A 17,270-nucleotide genomic window follows, 5' to 3' on the forward strand; every position below is an offset into this window, starting at 1 on the left:
AGTCCCAGGACCTAGTTTTTATGTTAGTTTTCTTGAAGAAATTGTCTTGAAGAAGTTTTATTTGATGACTTCGGTAAAATTTTCTGAGGTAAAGAACTCCCATCACTTCAAGAGACATTTTCCCTTCCCACAATCCTGACTTGAGATAAGTGAAGGGAGACCCTTTATGATGAGGCCAATTTAGTTCTAGGTTCCAGAAAAGCCCAAGTTTCTCAGTAGCTCAGATCAAACTAGCCCCCCCCCCCCCAGATTTAGGCAGAACTAATACAAATACCTCAATCAGTTCTAGAAGCATCTCATATCTTACTAAGGTCAGTAAACCTCTTCTAGGTTAGGCAGGCTCCTCTAGGCCTCAGCTCAGGCCATATTTGGTCAGCCTTGTATTTGCATGAGTAAAATGTTTTCTCCCCCTTTTCTAATTCTTGCATGATTTATCATGTATAAATTCCTATAATCCTACCCAGGAATAAGCCACCATAGCAAGGGTTTCTAAAGCTGATCCCATCCCAGTCCTACTGAATCCAAGTCTCTGCGGATAGGGTCCTTAAGGTCTTTTTTTAAAAAAAATGCTTTTATGAGTGCCTTTGTATGCTGAAGTATAAGAACGTCTGCAGTAGATCAACTATAAGAGTAAATGAAAGGAAGAGAGAAAGAAATCGCCGCAAGCTGAGGCAGGCAAGATTTGAACTTGAGGATTTAATACTATTGGGGGAATAAGATTTTTTTTAAAAAAAGCAGATCCCTGGGGAGGGATCATGAACACCTTTGCCTCAACAGCTCCATCTTCAGCTAGGCTGGCTGCATCAGTGTGCTGATACTTTCTTCTACCTCCGAGAGCTTCTTCAGGACTTGGGTGACCTTGACCTCATCAAACTCCAAACACAGAAATTCAGATTCCTGGAAAATATAAAAGGATATTTTAGACAAGACCCTCAAGATAGCCAAGGCTCTGGATCTGGTGTGATCTAGCTCCAAAGCCCAGGGCCCCTACCCAGCAAGCCTGACTCAGGCCTCAATACCTAAATGATATTTTTACCCACACAACACCCTAAATGAAACTACTTCTATGAGGTGTTTCATAAATGCTAAAGAGGTATACAAATGTCTGCTGTTCTCTTTAAGAGGCACATGAGAAGCTTTTCTTGTCTGTCATCACATTTAATCCCATAATAATTTTTAAGGTAAGTACTTAAGTATTGCTGTTTTATAGATGATGACTCTGAGACACAGGGAGGTTAACCTGTATCACAAAATCAGAAAAAGGCAGAGTCAGATTGTGAACTGCCAGCTCTGGCTGACTCCAAAGTCCATGCTGTCTCCATAGCACCCTGTAATAAAAACAATGGAAGGAGGATTTAGATTGGCTCTGTGTTTGCCTGGGAATTGGGCTACCTTGGATTTAGTGGTTATACTAGAAACTGTGACAAGCTGTGAACAAGTTGCTTGGGAAACATCAACCAGATAATTGAAAGATAACCAGATCTTGAAACAGCCTTAAACATTTCTGAGGCCCTTCCACTTGCTACAAGCCAACTCTCCCAAGATTTCCCTCAAATACATTCCTCTCAATAACTGTTAGGATCAATCAACCCCAAATTAGGTAGAAATCAAAGAAAAAGGCCTTTGAAGTGTGGTGACAGAAATTTCATGTACACTGGACAAATCCTAGGTCCACACTGTCTTGAGACAAGGGAAAAGTATACGATTTTAAGAGTGACCATATTCAAGATCCCAAAGAACAATAACCATGTAATTTTAGAGCAGTATGAATTCTTAGAGACCATATAACCCAACTACCTTGTTTTTCGGGTTATGAAATTGAGGTCCCAGGCATGTTAAATGACATGCCTATTATCCCTGTTTGTCGATGGCACAGCCACCAGATCAATGTTCTTTTCTCTATATTTTCCTTTCTAAATACATGGCATTTCCCACCCCCATTCAAAGTGGCAGGCAAAGGAAGACCAATAAGCCTCTTCAGAGGGAGGGAGTCACTCTGTCATCAGCTAGAAGAACCTTCAGGATCTGATTTTGTAAAAGTACCTTTGCTGTTGGTGAGCTGCTGTGCTGTGTCTGAACATCACCCAGGAGAAACAAGTACAGAGGGGAAGAAGGGGCCTCTCAGATGAGAGTCTTTCAAAGGGAGGAAAGGCAGCTTTCCCTGGCTACAAGGAACTTTTTCCTCAAACATGTATTTAAATAGGAAAGGGGTATAGTCTCATATGTGAGCTTAGAAACTGCCAGGTTTTCATTTAGTCGAAAGCAAGAACCAATTTAAAAAAAAGAAAGCTGCTCCTGTGTTTGAGCTACAGGCAGGGTTATCTCCTTTTGGCAATAAGAGCAAATGTATGGCAAATTAGGTACTTCACTTGGCTAAATTAAGAACAGGTCTCAGATTTGAAAGCCTCTTATTCTTCATTCAGTTTTATTGAGCTCTTTAGCCTGACTTTAAAACATTTAAAAATATTTGGCCTTTGGAACAATGGTCTAGAAACTAAGAATTACCAGAGTCTAACATATATATTTAGGAAACTGGCAGAAAAGATGATGTAATCCATGTTTCACCTCAGTGAGATAAAGTCAGTTACAATAATAAATCACCTCGTTTTCCATTTATATGGGAAGAGCCTATTAAGGACAATGTTCATAGAGATAGGAAAATCTGAGCAAAGTTTATTAATAAATAGCCAGGATCTTTTTTGACTGAAAGTCATTAATTTGTTATAAGTTTCAGTATTCTAATTATCTTTGATTGGACCTCTAAGTATTAATGAAGCTTGGTTTACTTTTAAGGGTAATCGAATACTAGAGAGAAAAAGCAGGCTAAACAGAGTCCAAAGTTAAACAAATATTTTCCACACACTCCCAACCTTCAACTCCCTCCCCTGGAAACAATGCACACTAACAGCCTTAGAAAGACACATGTAACCATACATGACTCTTGAAGAAACAGTTTACCTGAAACTGTATTATCAAGGTCTAGCTTCATCTAGTTATGTCATCAAAATATTTTATCAGGAATTCAGGGGCCTTTAAACTGGGGTTTAACACATGGAGCTTTGTTCAAATTTTGCATTTGGTTGGGGCACCCTACAGAAAATACATCTAAAACACTTGAAAATATCTTTAGAAATGCAGGTGATGCTTTTCAAGCCAGATGCAGAAGGTACAAGAGCAATCTGAAACACTTGATTTTTTTCTCAAAGTCATCCATCTTGATCTGGTCATAATGAGCGATGATAAGACTAAATTTCTGTATTTAAATATCTGAGTCGAGAGTTAGAACCTGCTTCTTAGCAGAGTGTAGATACATCATGGGATAGAGCCAGAAAATGGTTAGCAGGTGAATAAGCAGGTGCATCATTATTAAGAATATGTACTTTGTGATCACAGTGAGTATGGCAGTGTACTAAATTCAAGAGTTTAAGTAACTATTCCAAATTAGAAAAGAAAGCAAAGGTAAAATATTCAAATATTCTTTCCAAGTACAAAAGCTAAAAATTCATAAAATACTAAGAAGAGATCTTTGAGAGGCCACCCTCTCCAAACTAACAACAAAAAAACCAAGCTAGCTTTTAATGTCTTCTAGAGAAGGACATCTTACATGTTTCTAAGGAACTCCTTTCCCAGGTAACCACTCTGACATTCTTCAGGAAACTCTTACTTGTCAAACCTAAATCTTTAATGTTTTAGCTTAAACTCGTTTCCCAACAGGGTCAGAGAGTATAACTGATTATTTTATATAAAAATTGAAGGCAGTTATTAAGCAAGTGTTTGGTTTCTCCATCTACATACTATTAAATAACCTCTCTGTGTGTACTGTCCATTTAAATGACTTCCTTATCTAGGTCCAGAAGCATACCCTGACCAATTCTTTGGCAAAACAATACTACAGTGACAAAATGCTAAAAATAGAAAATAAAAAGGACTATGACTTAATAAATACCTAAATAGAACCATTTAGAATAAATCGAACATAAGAAAAAATAGAAATCTTATAGCCTATCTTCTGTATTATTTCCCATGCAAAGTTTCCACAAAGCTTTATCCCCAAATTATTGGTCATATTTAGCATTAGAATACAACTTTGGCAAATTCTAACATGTTGTGGTCTCTTAAAAATTCTAAAGTTGTGGGATGGAGGATGAGAGTGGGAAAGGATGCCTTAGGATCCTGCTAACCAATACTGATTCAGAAGGCCACATACAGGTGACCAGCTTTCATAAGGCTATTCCAATTTTTCTTTTGGCTTCATTTATTGACACAAAGGGACTCCTGGCTGAGCACAAACTTTTAGCCACGAAGCCTATCCCTCTGTTTGGGCTGTCCTTTCATAAACTTAAATTAGCCCTCTGAGCTGCAGCTCTGCCACTTTGTGTCTTCTGGAGAGAGAAAGAGAACATATGGCAAAGGTCAAAATTGGCAATAGTGTCCTGAAGATCAATTACATAATAAATAAGATACCCAAAGGCTTTGAATATTGCCCACCAGAAAAGTTTAAAACAGCTTCATAAGTAAATCTATGTTCGCCACTCAATCCCATACTTTCTGCAGCTTTCTCAGAATTATACCAATACTGCTCCCTAACTCTTTCAGGAGACCTCAAAATAGCTTCTCTGTGGCAAAGAATCCTCCAAGTTACTTCATAAGGGACCACTTATCCAAAATTAAAATTTTATAGTTCCCTGAAAACTGTGCTGATTATTCTCCACTTGTCTTTTCATAGCCATTCTCCACCTTTCTCTGCCTTGTTCCAGGTCCTATAAGATTGTGTCATTCCTTTGTTCTCTGGCTTACAGTTGGGTTCTGACAAGAGAAGAGAGAGGTCAGGATATTTATTCTCTTACCCCCAACTCCTTCTCCTCTGCCATTTCCAGTATTTTCTATGTGAGGGTATCATTTCTTTATTTCCTACTTTACTTCTGGCCTCAATCACTACTTCAGTATAAACATGAGTTTCTTCAGACTGTGAAAGTACATAATCACCAAATACAAACTCCAAAGATGAGCGCAGCAAGAATTTGTATCATGCCTAAGTTGGCAGAAAGGCTGCCCTCTAAGTGATAAATATGATAGTATGAACCAGAACCAGTATTTAATTTTTTCTATTATCATTTGACATTAAAATTATAACAGCATTTTGATATTAAAAAAGAAGAAAAAGAACAATAGTAACAACAACCGTGCGAGATGACATTTCATAAAGAATTTGCATCAAGGGTCCTGATACCAGACACATGGCCTCATCTCTACAACCTGTTCTTATACCCTATATCTAAAGCAATGGATAGCTTATGCTGTAGCTTAAAACAATACTTTCCAAAAGAAAACTTGTGATTTATAATGTTTTTTTAATCTTTCGACAAACATTTTTAGCAATACATAATTACAACCAATGGTCCTTACTCAGGCCATTTTTGATCCTGAGGAAATCCTCATTTCAAATATAATAGCTGACAAGTCCTACATCTACTGTGTAAAAAGCATGATAAAGCAATTTTCCAAAAGGAAAAAAAAACTATACTGTAAATCACAAAGCAAATTATGTTACTGAAGATCAGAAAATACTAAAATCAGACTCTTTTGGAAGCTACGACTGAAACTTAATGACCAAGCAACTAAATTAAAATGATTCACCCCAAAACTCAACAGATGTCCATAATGTGCTAAGACCATATGTGGGACTAAGACATGGTACTTCCAGAGCTGCAGCAGCTTCTAGAGGAAGTATTTATCCATATTCCTGCAATCTCCTAGAAGAAGAGAGAGTATTACCAGTGTAGTATAAAAGCATTAACCATAACTGGATAACAAATACTGAGTTTTCTGGTGATGTCATTCAGGCATTTCAAAACACTTTTGTGAGGACAACCTGACAATAGGAGTTTAAAGTGCTTAAAAAAATTAAAAAGTCCCCACTCTCACAAATTCTTATTACATTAAAAGATAAACTTTATGAGAAAACATGAATTTTTAATCAGTTAACTAGAAACTCAAGGGAGAAAACAGACATTAGGTATCCAGGGAGTTTCAGATCTACCACAGATATAAGTTACTGCTAAACAAATCTAAGGCACCTAACTTCAACTTTCCAAGTGGCACACACAGGGTTTATATAAAATGGCAAAATTTTTAAATAAAATAACATCAGATCTTCATTATTCAGAAACCTATTATCTGGGTCTCTGCTGCTTGACTTCCTCCTCCCTTTTGGTCCATCTTTTAAGTATTTCTACAAGATGGGAAAAGGAAGTGAAATTTAAACTGGTTAGTATGACTAAATCACAGCAGCTCTGCAAAAAGTTTTATAGAAAAGGAACTTAGAGGAACTTTAACTGTGACTTCACATAACTACTTTCGAAAATCATACCCATATGGTGGCAATTTAAGCCAGAAAGTTCTTCTTATTCCAAATATTTCCCTTCCTTTAGTAACCAGGACTACTGTTCTCAGCCTAGATAATGTCTTTAAAACAGAAATACCCCCAGGAGAGGTAATACAAAAAAGTCATTAACAGCTTTCTACAACTTAAATCAAGAGATTTATTTTCCTCCAGAAAGGATGAACCCAAGTAGCCTGCCCTAAAACATAGGGTACCTACTATTAAGAGGGACTAGGGGAAGTGGGATGAATAGGTAGGGCACAAAACATAAAAGCAGGAAAGTACCAAAGGCAAATCCTTCTCCTTATCACATAAACCATATCAGATGCACAGATCCACAGATGAAGTATCTGAAGCTAGTCAGATCCCAGATCCATACTCTCCCGTACCTTTCTAATCACCTGATCACCAAGGTCACTAGGCACCAGGAAAACCTAGTGAACCTTATAAAGGGGCATTGGCAAGATAATCTCAATGAAATCCAAAGGCTGAATTTACACACACACAAACACACACACATCCTTCTGCTGGGGTGCTTTCATTTTCATCTGCAGGCTCAGGGCCTGTGACCCAACAAGGCAATGAGATCCCAAGAACACTGTCCACTCAAAGCTGTTTGAATTTCTAAGAAGAGAGAAAGTGGGAATAGGCCAAGAACAGGACCCTGAGATTCTTTTGGTTGAATATTTCTTAGCTGGAAAAAATCTAGAGCTATGACCTAGAAGAAAACTGGACATGCCTGTCCTGCCAATGTGTGATCAAAAGGAAAACGTATTTTGGCCCAGGCAACCTGACTTGCTTCTGAAAGGCAGAAAATAGTTTTGACCTTGCAAGAATGAGTGGTTCTTTCATTGGCCAAATTCTGTACTGCTAAACCAAGACTATCACTATTCTTCTTCCCCCAAAGATTTCAAAGCAGCCTGACACATATCTGCTCCTCCTCAGTGTAGAGTGAAAGGTAAAGGTACCATCAATCTTCATTTTACCACTCAAACCAAAAGAAACCCAGAGACTAGCCCCACTTACATGAAGCCCAGAATTCCCAGCTCTTTGATTCAATCCATTGCCCACTAAACACCTACATCCGACCCTCAGTATGGACACTTTCAAACCTGATTAGTGTAGATTTAACAGAGTAGAATGGGAACTAATTAGAAATACCCGATTTTGTACTGATTTACATAAGCATCAAGACTTAGACGCATTTAGTATTTTAGAAATACCCAAAAAGGAAAATAAAATGGAGCCAAGTTATGTAAACACTAAAAGCTCAATACAATTAGATCATTGGCTGATTCCTACAAAATATTGTGCTCTACTTCATTTTACAACTTTTCATTTTCAGCAGGATTTAATATTTAGCTGTTAAGATTTTCTGTATTTTGAAAAACTGTGGCTGAAAAATATTTGGGTAAAAAACTAGTTTTAGGTGCTCTGGTTTGATCTTTAGGAAACGATACAGAATTCTGGCTAAGTAGAACTAGTTTCCATGTGACAACGGACAAAGAACCAGAGCAACAACTGCTAAACAGCTGAAAAGGCAAATCACGCTGAAGGAAGGAGAAATTTTCACTTAAATTTTAGAGAAACCAAATGACAAAACTCTTTAGCACATGAGAAAGAGAGTGTTGCTAATTTTAGTTTGAAGTTCACATTGGGGCCCTTCATCATTCCTGATGAGGTGCATTCCAGAGCAAACTCATTTGCAAACAACTCTGACAAACAAACTAAAATATATTTACATGAAAGGAATAGAGAAGATTAAAAAACAAAAACAAACAAAAAACCCCACCTCATCCAGAGTAGTTCATTTAGGCAATACCATTAGTTAGGCAGGAACAAAGTATGCAATGGCACTTGCTTTCTAAGGGGTTCTTGATAACCTAGAGATTAAGATGGGGGAAACACCTTAATACGTCCAATAAAAAGACAAGAGTGTGGCAATGAATCACAAACTCCTTGGCAGGGGAAGAAGACAACTAGAGGACAACTAGAGGACGTCTAATTAGAGGCCAACGCCATTGCTCTGCCAATGGCACCATCTATCTATTCCCAGCTTTCTCAATGTGGTTTCTTTTAAGTCATTCATGATAGCACAATTAAGCAGCAATAGGCATAGTTATAAAGCAGCATTTCCCTTGGCCCTTCTTTATGTAAGGAGGGCAAAGGCTGAAATGACTAAGGATAAGAAGACTTTTGAATTTAGAAAACGCTGATTTGGGGAGAAGAAGTTTTGGATGAATATATATATATATATATATATATATTTTTTTTTTTTTTTGGCAATGTTGTGGAGAATGGGGATTAATTTTGTCGGATTTCCAACTAACTCCAAATACAGTAACACTCTGAGGCACTGGAGGTTGGAACCTTCATTTTAACATTTGAATTTGTGGGGGACACAATTCAGTCCATAATAATCCCCAGTGCTTGGAGTGTACTGTGTTATCAGGCATCCCCTAAGTGTGGTTAGGATGATGATGATGATCTCACACGAGTCTAGGCTTGCTGTTCATATTGTACAGAAAAGAATTTCTAATAGTCCAGAAACAAGAAACACACACACACACACACACAAAAGCTATCTGCTGACTGCTCAGATCTGCCAGCCCAGTTTGGCAGAAGCCATATCTGGCCTCATCCTTACTGAACTCGACTTTGAGATGTCATTTAATCAATAGGGGCTGCCAGGAAGGGGGCTGGAAAACGGCACAAAAGAAATCTTTCCTAATCCTCACTCCCAGATCCTATTAAGTACCTTGCTTGCCACGCTGTATCCCAAAGTCCAGCTCTGAAGACTGACTCAGAATCTGGCATAACATTCTGTAAGAGAATATGGGGATGAGGGAAGAAGAAAGGATTTGTAGTCACTGCATGAAGTTAGTCACTAGCCTCTCTAGCTCAAATAGTTTACTGCAAACTTCCGAAGGTGGCAGAAAGAGAGGAGATTGCATCTTTATTGTCCAGGGTTGAATTCTGGCATCACTTAGGTTGCTGGGGCCTTTGTTTACACACAATAATCATCCCTCATATTAACATGGTGTTTTACAGTTTAGAAAGCCCTTTCACATGCATGACCTACCTCATCTGATCCTTAGAACAACCCTGTAACTAAGTAGAGACCAAGCCAGAGGTAAGGTACTTTGAACAACTGTAGAAGTGACAGACCTTGTCCATCTGACCCCAAATCACATCTTTTTAGCTATATTCAGCAGGAAGACTTCGTCAGATAATGCAATGGATTTTATGGGTTTTGATATACTTCTGATCCAATTTATGGAGGAAAAGAAAGTAAGGCCTCATTTGCTTAATATTGCCCACAGTTCTAGAAACTAGGATTAAAAGTTCAGCCCTCTGCAAAAGACAGAACAGGTAGTCAGGTCCTAACTGGCGAAGAAAGAGAATTTCTTACTTTGTCACCATTCATTCAGCAGGCTTTGGAAGCAGTGGAGGGAATAGAAGAGACTGAGGGGGATACAAGGATCATCTCTGAACCCTGGGGGAAAATGAAACGCCTAAAAAATGAAACGCCTCAATTAACAAGAAGTCAGCCTGGAAGGCAGGAGTAGGAGAGATTATGGGAAAAGTGTGATAAATCTGAAGACATCAGCAAATGTAAGCGGATACTGATATTACACTAATGATAATAATATTAATAGCAATGATAACTAACAATGGCTAACATTTATCAAAGATATAAAAATGCCAGGCATAACACTAAGTGCTTTACATGTATTATTTCACATTGGTGAGGAGAATTTTATCCCATTTTACAGATAAGGAAAGATGAGCAACTTGTTTAAGGCCACACAGGTAATAAGTGGCAGAGCCAGTTTTAAACCCAGGTCTGTCTGGCTTCAGAGTCCAAGCACTTACCCATTTCACAATCCTGACTCACATTCATATATAATAACATAAACACCATTATTTATAGTCACTAAGTACCCACATGTGAAAGTTAGTCTATGATTAAGTTAACTTTAACAGACTCAAAGGAAAGCTGAGTGTTGATAGTACGATAACCCAAAGTTACTATGCAGAGACATATTATAAAGAGACTGAGTTCTTATTCTGAAGCAAGATGGCCTTTTAGTCCCTCTCTCTTTCTGCGTGCGTGTGGCGGCAGGGGGAGGGAGGGAGGATTCAACAGTATATATAGCTACTTGTCCCCATCACCAGCAGTGGGAGGTGACATTTGCTTTTGTTGTTCTATTGACTAACGTGTGGACCTCCTTGACTGAGACTCCTTCTCCCAGATCACAGTCAGTAGAACCAAAATACCTGCTTAACCCTGGGGTTCTTTCCATCTATAATCAGAAGGAATTCCCAGTTCTGCCTTGTTATCTAATCCAGGAACACCAAATTATTCATCTTGAAAAAAATCACATCAGCATTTAAAAGCACTTTCGGAATACAAAAAGATAAATATGATCATTTTGCAACATATACAAATAACAAATCATTATGTTGTACATCTGAAACTGATATAATGTTATATGTCATATCTCAATTTTTTTAAAAAGGAAAGAGAATGAAAAGGTATTGGGAAAAAGAGAAAAATATATTGAATTATGAGCTTAAACCTTTAACATCCTTCATATTTGGCCCACATCTGTTCTCTGGCCAAGGCACGGGTAAACAGGGCTCGGTGGACTGAAGGAAAAGAGTGCCCTTGATAATGCCCGAAAAAGCACAGTTCATTCATATGTAATCAAGGCTGACTGAAAACCACCTAAAACTGAGAGAATGTAGGCGGCATATACACTGTTAAAAATAAAAATAAACAAACATAAATAATTAGTAAAAATAGTGTTTACTCTACTTTATAGTTTATTCTTTTGTTAAAAAGAACATATTTAGCACTCTATCCAAGATTATGTCAGTAAGTCAGAAATATGAACTATCTAAGAGGGGCCAAAGAAATGGGACAAAAATATCAGCGAAAACAATGAACTATTTTGAAGAAAAGAGAGGTATGTCCCCAAAGGAGATATAAGAAAAACATCTTGACAGTATGACTTATGTTTCCTCTTCAGAATAACAGTCTATGTTTACCTCCTCAACTTGGTCTGGCAAGTTCTTTGCCAATGGAGGAAGCATGAATAGAATATGGTCCTCATCTCCTGGCCCCAGTTGTGTTTTGAAGGTTTCTGAAGAATTTTAGCCATATTTATAGAATATAAGGCATTTAAAATTTTTCATTACATCATTTCAAGTATACAAAAAAATGACAAAAGTATGACTCTCCTATACTCTTTCCCCAGATTCACCATTTATTCAATTATTTATACTTTGCCACATTTGCTTTGTCATTCTCTCTCTCTCACAACCACGTGAGAGTAAATAGGGAATGTCATGCCCTTTATCCTAAAAATTTTAGTGTATATTTCCTAAAGACAAGAAATTTTCGTATATAGTCACGGTTATATAATATTGATAAACACTACTATCTAACCCAGTCTACATTCAAATTTTATCAAATACCTCAGTGATGTCCTTTATGAAGTTTTTTTTTTCCTGCTTTCAAATCAAACCCACAATCAATCACACATTGATTGCATTTAGATGTCATGCATCTTTAGTCTCCTTTAATCTAGAATAGTTTCTCAGTCAACCTGTCTTGTGTTTCTTGATCTTGACATTTTTGAAGAATATGTTAGTTATTTTATAGAATGTTAGTTTGGGTTTGTCTGCTGTTTCCTCATAATGAGAGTCTATGTACGTGCAAATGCCTATCTATTCCCTCGTTCCTACCCCCAGTGATTAGTGAACATGGGTTCTGAAGTCATACAAGCCTAAATCCAAACCTAAATTAAAACTTCACCACTTTCTAGCTGTGTGGCTGGCTAAGTTTTAAACTCCTAATCTGTAAAATGATGATTGGATAGGGTTGCTGTGAAGAATTAATGAGATAATGCATCCAAGGCAACTTAACACAGATGGGGTGGGGTAAACTGTATCTTACATTCTCTGATTTTACCACAGTATCTCATACCCCAGCAACATTAAAATAATATTGGTTGATTAAGCAGCATCTCTACTGACTCCAGGTTAGAGCTGCCAAGAACGTGAACTTGTTTAGGGGAGTGCTGATGAATACCATGACTAAAAGCAGGGTCAGGAGCTCAGGTGCAAAGCCTATCTCTTCCTGTCAACTCATCACTGTCAGTTCTAAGAAAAAAGAGAACAGCCAAATCAAGCAATTTTCTTACAGTCAAATTTTAATCTTCAACAATAACACTGAAAAATCAGGAAGCCCACAGTTAAGATGCCATCCTTACTTCATTCCATAATTCCCTTGCCCATAGCAAGAGGGCAAGGGAGCTTGTGTGCAGAGCATTTCCAATCTATTGTTTTAGTACGATAATCTCATTCTCCCCACCTTCTCTTAGAAGACACCAATAAAACTATTCTATTTATGTTAAATCACCCTATGTCAGAGATTAAAACAAAACAACAAAAAAAGGATTATAGTAGCTGAACCAATTCTTCAAAGTACAGAAATACAAATCCACTTTTGAGATTTGGAATCGAATTTAATTGGTATTTTTCTATGTTACTATCTCAAATATTTCATCATTTTTCTGTTTTTTCCCCCTCTGTCAATTAGAACTTCAATTGAAAGTCAAATGATCCCTAGGGGGAAGAAAAATAAAATGAAACAAACAAGTAAATTTCTGTGTCCCACATTTCAACCTGTGAGGAGGGGCCTCTAGCAAAGCAAACGGAAAATTAGGTTCTCATCACTGTGCCAAAATGAGGGTTTACATCTGTAGTCTGAAAAGATAAAAGAAAATTTTATTTTATTTATTTATTTTCTTTTGACGGTACCGCATGGCATGCGGGATCTTAGCTCCCCTACCAGGGATCAAATCCACGGCCCCTGCAGTGGAAGTGTGAAGTCTAACCGCTGGACCGCCAGGGAAGTCTCAAAAGAAAATTTTAATGCGAAGTCTTTATTTTCATCAGTGAAGAGTAAAAATATATAGTATGAACATTAAGACAGAACTTCCAGTAATTCTGTCATTTATAGGACAGAGGCCCTAAGTCTGAGTCTGCCTTCAAGAAATACTTAGATTAAAATGAACTGTTTTAGAAATGGGAATTCTCAACCGGAGGTTAAGTCTAAACATATGACAATGATGATGTTATACCCTGAAGGTCACTATTAACCTCTGTTCTTTAGGACATAATGGCTCATAATTGGAAATTTCCAGAAAGTAATATATACTTTTGCAAACATTTTTAAATTTAGGGAGAAAAGTACTTCTCAGCCACTCCACTGCATCACCCATTAAGATCTTACTCAGTATTATGTTTAAAAGTTCAGTATATTTAAAACATTTTGAAAGTTAAGGTTAGAAAGGAGTATGTAAATGCATGTAAACTCCGCCATTTTATACTGTTTCCCTCTCCCTCTATAGGAGGATCAAGAAATGAGACTCCTCCATCATTACACATGGAATCCAAAGCAATATCATGAAGGGAAAAAAATCATTGGTTTGAGAGTTAAGACAATTTAGATTTAGATATGGCTCCACTATTAAAAGCTGTGTAACGTTGGGAAAGTCATCTAATTTTCTTAAGTTTTGGTTTCCAAATCTAGAAAATGGAAAAACTGTATTTATCTTATCGGACTGTTACAAAGATTAAAAAAGATAGCACTTATGCAAGTACCCAGCACTGTCTTGTGTGAAACAGACTCTCAATAAATGTTAGTCTCTCTTCCTACCCTGTTACACACATCCTGTCCCCTGACACTTCAAAAGGAGTTCTCCTGAACACTTTAACTACAGCTCTGTTTCCTTTAGAACAGGCACTTGGCTCTTATTAGTGACAAACAGTCACGTGAAAGACTCCTGGGACCTAACATTGTCCTGGTGAAACAAAAAAGAGCTCACACGGGGAAACAGCACCAACTGCTTCAGGCTATGACAAGCCCCAAACAGTAAATCAACTCCTGCATGTTTTTACAGTGTTACTTAACATCCTGAGAGCTCTGTGCTCTTTCAACACACTTTTTTTCTCCCTGCAAGGATCAGGCACACTATATGCCCTCTCTTCCCTTCTTAATAGAAGTCTTTATTCAACAAGACCACCCAATGGATTCAAATATTAGGAATTAGAAAAGGCTACGCTCAACCATGAAGAAACTGGCAAAGTCTCAGGACTAAACAGTAAGCCCTTCTTAACCTTTCAGAATCTGGATTTCTGTGCTTTCTATTCTTGGAAATAGCAGACTTGCTGATACACTGGTACAAACATGTCTGTTTATTTCCCTCGCCTACATTATCACAAAACTCTTACCATGTAGAAGACCTCTTGCTGAAGTCCAGAACCTTAGACTCTGCCTGTAATCCAATAAAGCAATGCTTCCCAACCTCTCCCACTTCATGGTATAGACAGACAACACAGGACACTTCTGAACTGAAGGGGCTTGAAAGTATTGATGGCTACAAAGGATCAAATAAAAGCAGCATTGAGAGAAAAGGTATACAAAGATAAACCTATTTGCCATGTGACTCAGAGACTTTTATCACATAAACATAATTGTTTCAGCTCCAAGCTGCTCTAGGCCAATGTCCACACTCCTTCACAGGGCTGACCACCCATGTCAGACCTAAAGGAAAAAGTGGATTTCAGAAAAACAATCAACATTTTTTTTTTTCACACACACACACTGTATTTTATTTTTACAAGAGATAAATAGACTGACACCAAGCATTGTACATGGATGACCACAACAAAAGCAACAATGAAACAATCAACATTTGACTGGAGGCAGCAGGTTCTCAATGTAAAGACATTAAAACACTAAGTCAGTGAATTAGGCATGAGATACTTATTGACTGTCTTATATCTGCTAGGTATAGTTCTAAACACTGAGGATTCAGTGGTAAGCAAGATGGAGTCTCTGCCCTTGAGGAGCTAACATTCTAACAGGAAAAAAATGCAATAAATTAAAACAATTTAAAAGGCAATTTCACTAGATCATGTAGATCAATATTTTTGATCTACAGTAGACATGTAGATCAAGACTTCTGACATTCAGGAATTCCCTGGTTAGTGCTTTCACTAACGAGGGCCCGGGTTCAATCCCTGGTCAGGGAACTAAGATCCTATGAGCCGCGCGGTATGGTAAAAAAAAAAAAAAAAAAAGACTTTTGACGTTCTGAGAAAACCGTTAGCCACTTTCCAGGTAGTTTACTCAAGGAGGTAAAGAAGACTGAATAAATTATAAGAGGCTGTCTCAGTTCTAAAATTCATTTCTCACATCATTGTCTCCTTGCTATGGACTTAGCGTCATTGCCCCGTCCTTTGGTAACACATACAAAAGCAGGATGAGATCATTCATAGGAAGATAATGAAGACCCAGACAGTATAAAATTACAGAGCACAAGACCAGAAATCTCAAGATCTAGGATCTACTTCCAATTCTATCACTTAATACTCGTGTGAACTTAGGTAATTCAGTTAAACTCCCGGAGCCTGACGTTCTTCATCCATTGTATCCCACTTTGTAGGGGTTTTAGGAAATTTAAATGAGGCAACATAATAAAAGAACTTATTTAAAACATTGGACAAATACCAACTATTATTGCCTAATCAAAATGTTTATAGGAAGGCAGATGAGAAAAGGGGCAGTAACTACATTTAAGGCCAAAATGAATCCCTACTCCTGTATATTAGCTGTTTTGAAAGCTTTGCTTCCATTCTATTGTCCCAAAGGGCTCACCCTTTGGAACAAATGGATCCTAAAAGTGATGTCAAGTCTCAGACAGCCTTCTTAGTGATTACTCCCTATTCTGAGCTAAGGTCAGAACATTATTTTCTGAAAGGTATTTCATTTCTTGGTAACTTTCCCATGATTAAATATCCTTACTTTCTGAGTTATTTTCGCTGATTATTGTCAATTAGGAGGTAGGAAGTAAATATGAAGTGACCTTCCTAGCTGTTAAGACAGAGACTATCAAAGACCTTGATAATCTCTCCTTTCTTCTTGGAAGACTATCCTTTCATTTTCCTTGGGTATCTCCATAGCCATCATCTTAAATTCAATTGCCTATGGGGCAGACGGCCAAGTAGAGACCCAAAGCAGGCTGGGGCAATAAGGCGAGAGAGTGAGGAGTGGTGGGATTAAAGTGGTGAACACAAGTATCATTTAAAGGGATAATAATTTCTCAGCTCCAACCTCTTATTTGTAGAAAAGTGGGTCCGGTGTTAACCAATATTTGTTATTTCAAAAAATTCTAGAAACTTCATTTTTGTGTGACACCCCTGAAATTTTTATTTGCAAAATGCTCAGTCACCTAGGATAACTATAAATTCACAGTGCATATGCCTTCTGTCAGTGAAAAGAGGAGTCATTTATTTTTAAAGCATTTATTGATGCTGATATATAATTTACATTATTTTGATTTGAGGAAGTAACTATTATGCTGGGCCTTGCAAGCTAGAGACAGGAGAGAGGATATTTAAGGCTAGGCAAACGTTATGCGCAAAGACATTGAGGGAGAAATATGCCTGGCATGTTGCAGGGAGGAAGGAGAATGGATAGACTTGCTTAGCTAAAAAAGAGAATTCCTTTAGAGAAGGAATGGGATGCAGATGGGAAAAAATTGTGAAAGACCTTGAATTCTAGAGTAAAGAGTTAAGATTTTAATAGATAACCTTTAAAAGATAAAGGCCATGATAAGGAGGGGAACTCATTGCATTTTGTATCTTGCCAAGAGTTATATGTTGCTATTCTTCACATCTTTTTCAAAATACAGGATAAGGCTGAATGTTGACCCATAAAACCTGGAGTTCTGAAAAATTCCCAAATGAATGCCAGTTTAACCAACCACACTGTAAGTCAGTTCTGTTGGCACTGTGGTGGTCAAGGCTT

At 37.6% G+C, this 17,270-nt stretch overlaps 1 protein-coding gene across 4 annotated transcripts in view; it reads right to left on the reverse strand.

Annotated features, from left to right (window-relative positions):
- Nucleotides 1–677: 677 nt before the first annotated feature.
- Nucleotides 678–17,270, reverse strand: part of COMMD1 (copper metabolism domain containing 1) — a 148,416-nt gene continuing 131,823 nt past the window's right edge. For all 4 annotated transcript variants that reach the window (XR_014253966.1, XR_014253967.1, XR_014253968.1 and 1 more), the window contains one exon: nt 678–897. Coding sequence is in view for 1 of the 4 variants with exons in the window: in XM_082426667.1 (XP_082282793.1) it covers nt 790–897 (108 nt within the window). In the remaining 3 variants the exon portion in view is untranslated. The remainder of the gene's footprint in view (nt 898–17,270) is intronic.

The sequence above is a fragment of the Balaenoptera physalus genome, assembly GCF_965194825.1.
Source record: "Balaenoptera physalus genome assembly, chromosome: 15".
Lineage (NCBI taxonomy): Eukaryota > Metazoa > Chordata > Mammalia > Artiodactyla > Balaenopteridae > Balaenoptera > Balaenoptera physalus.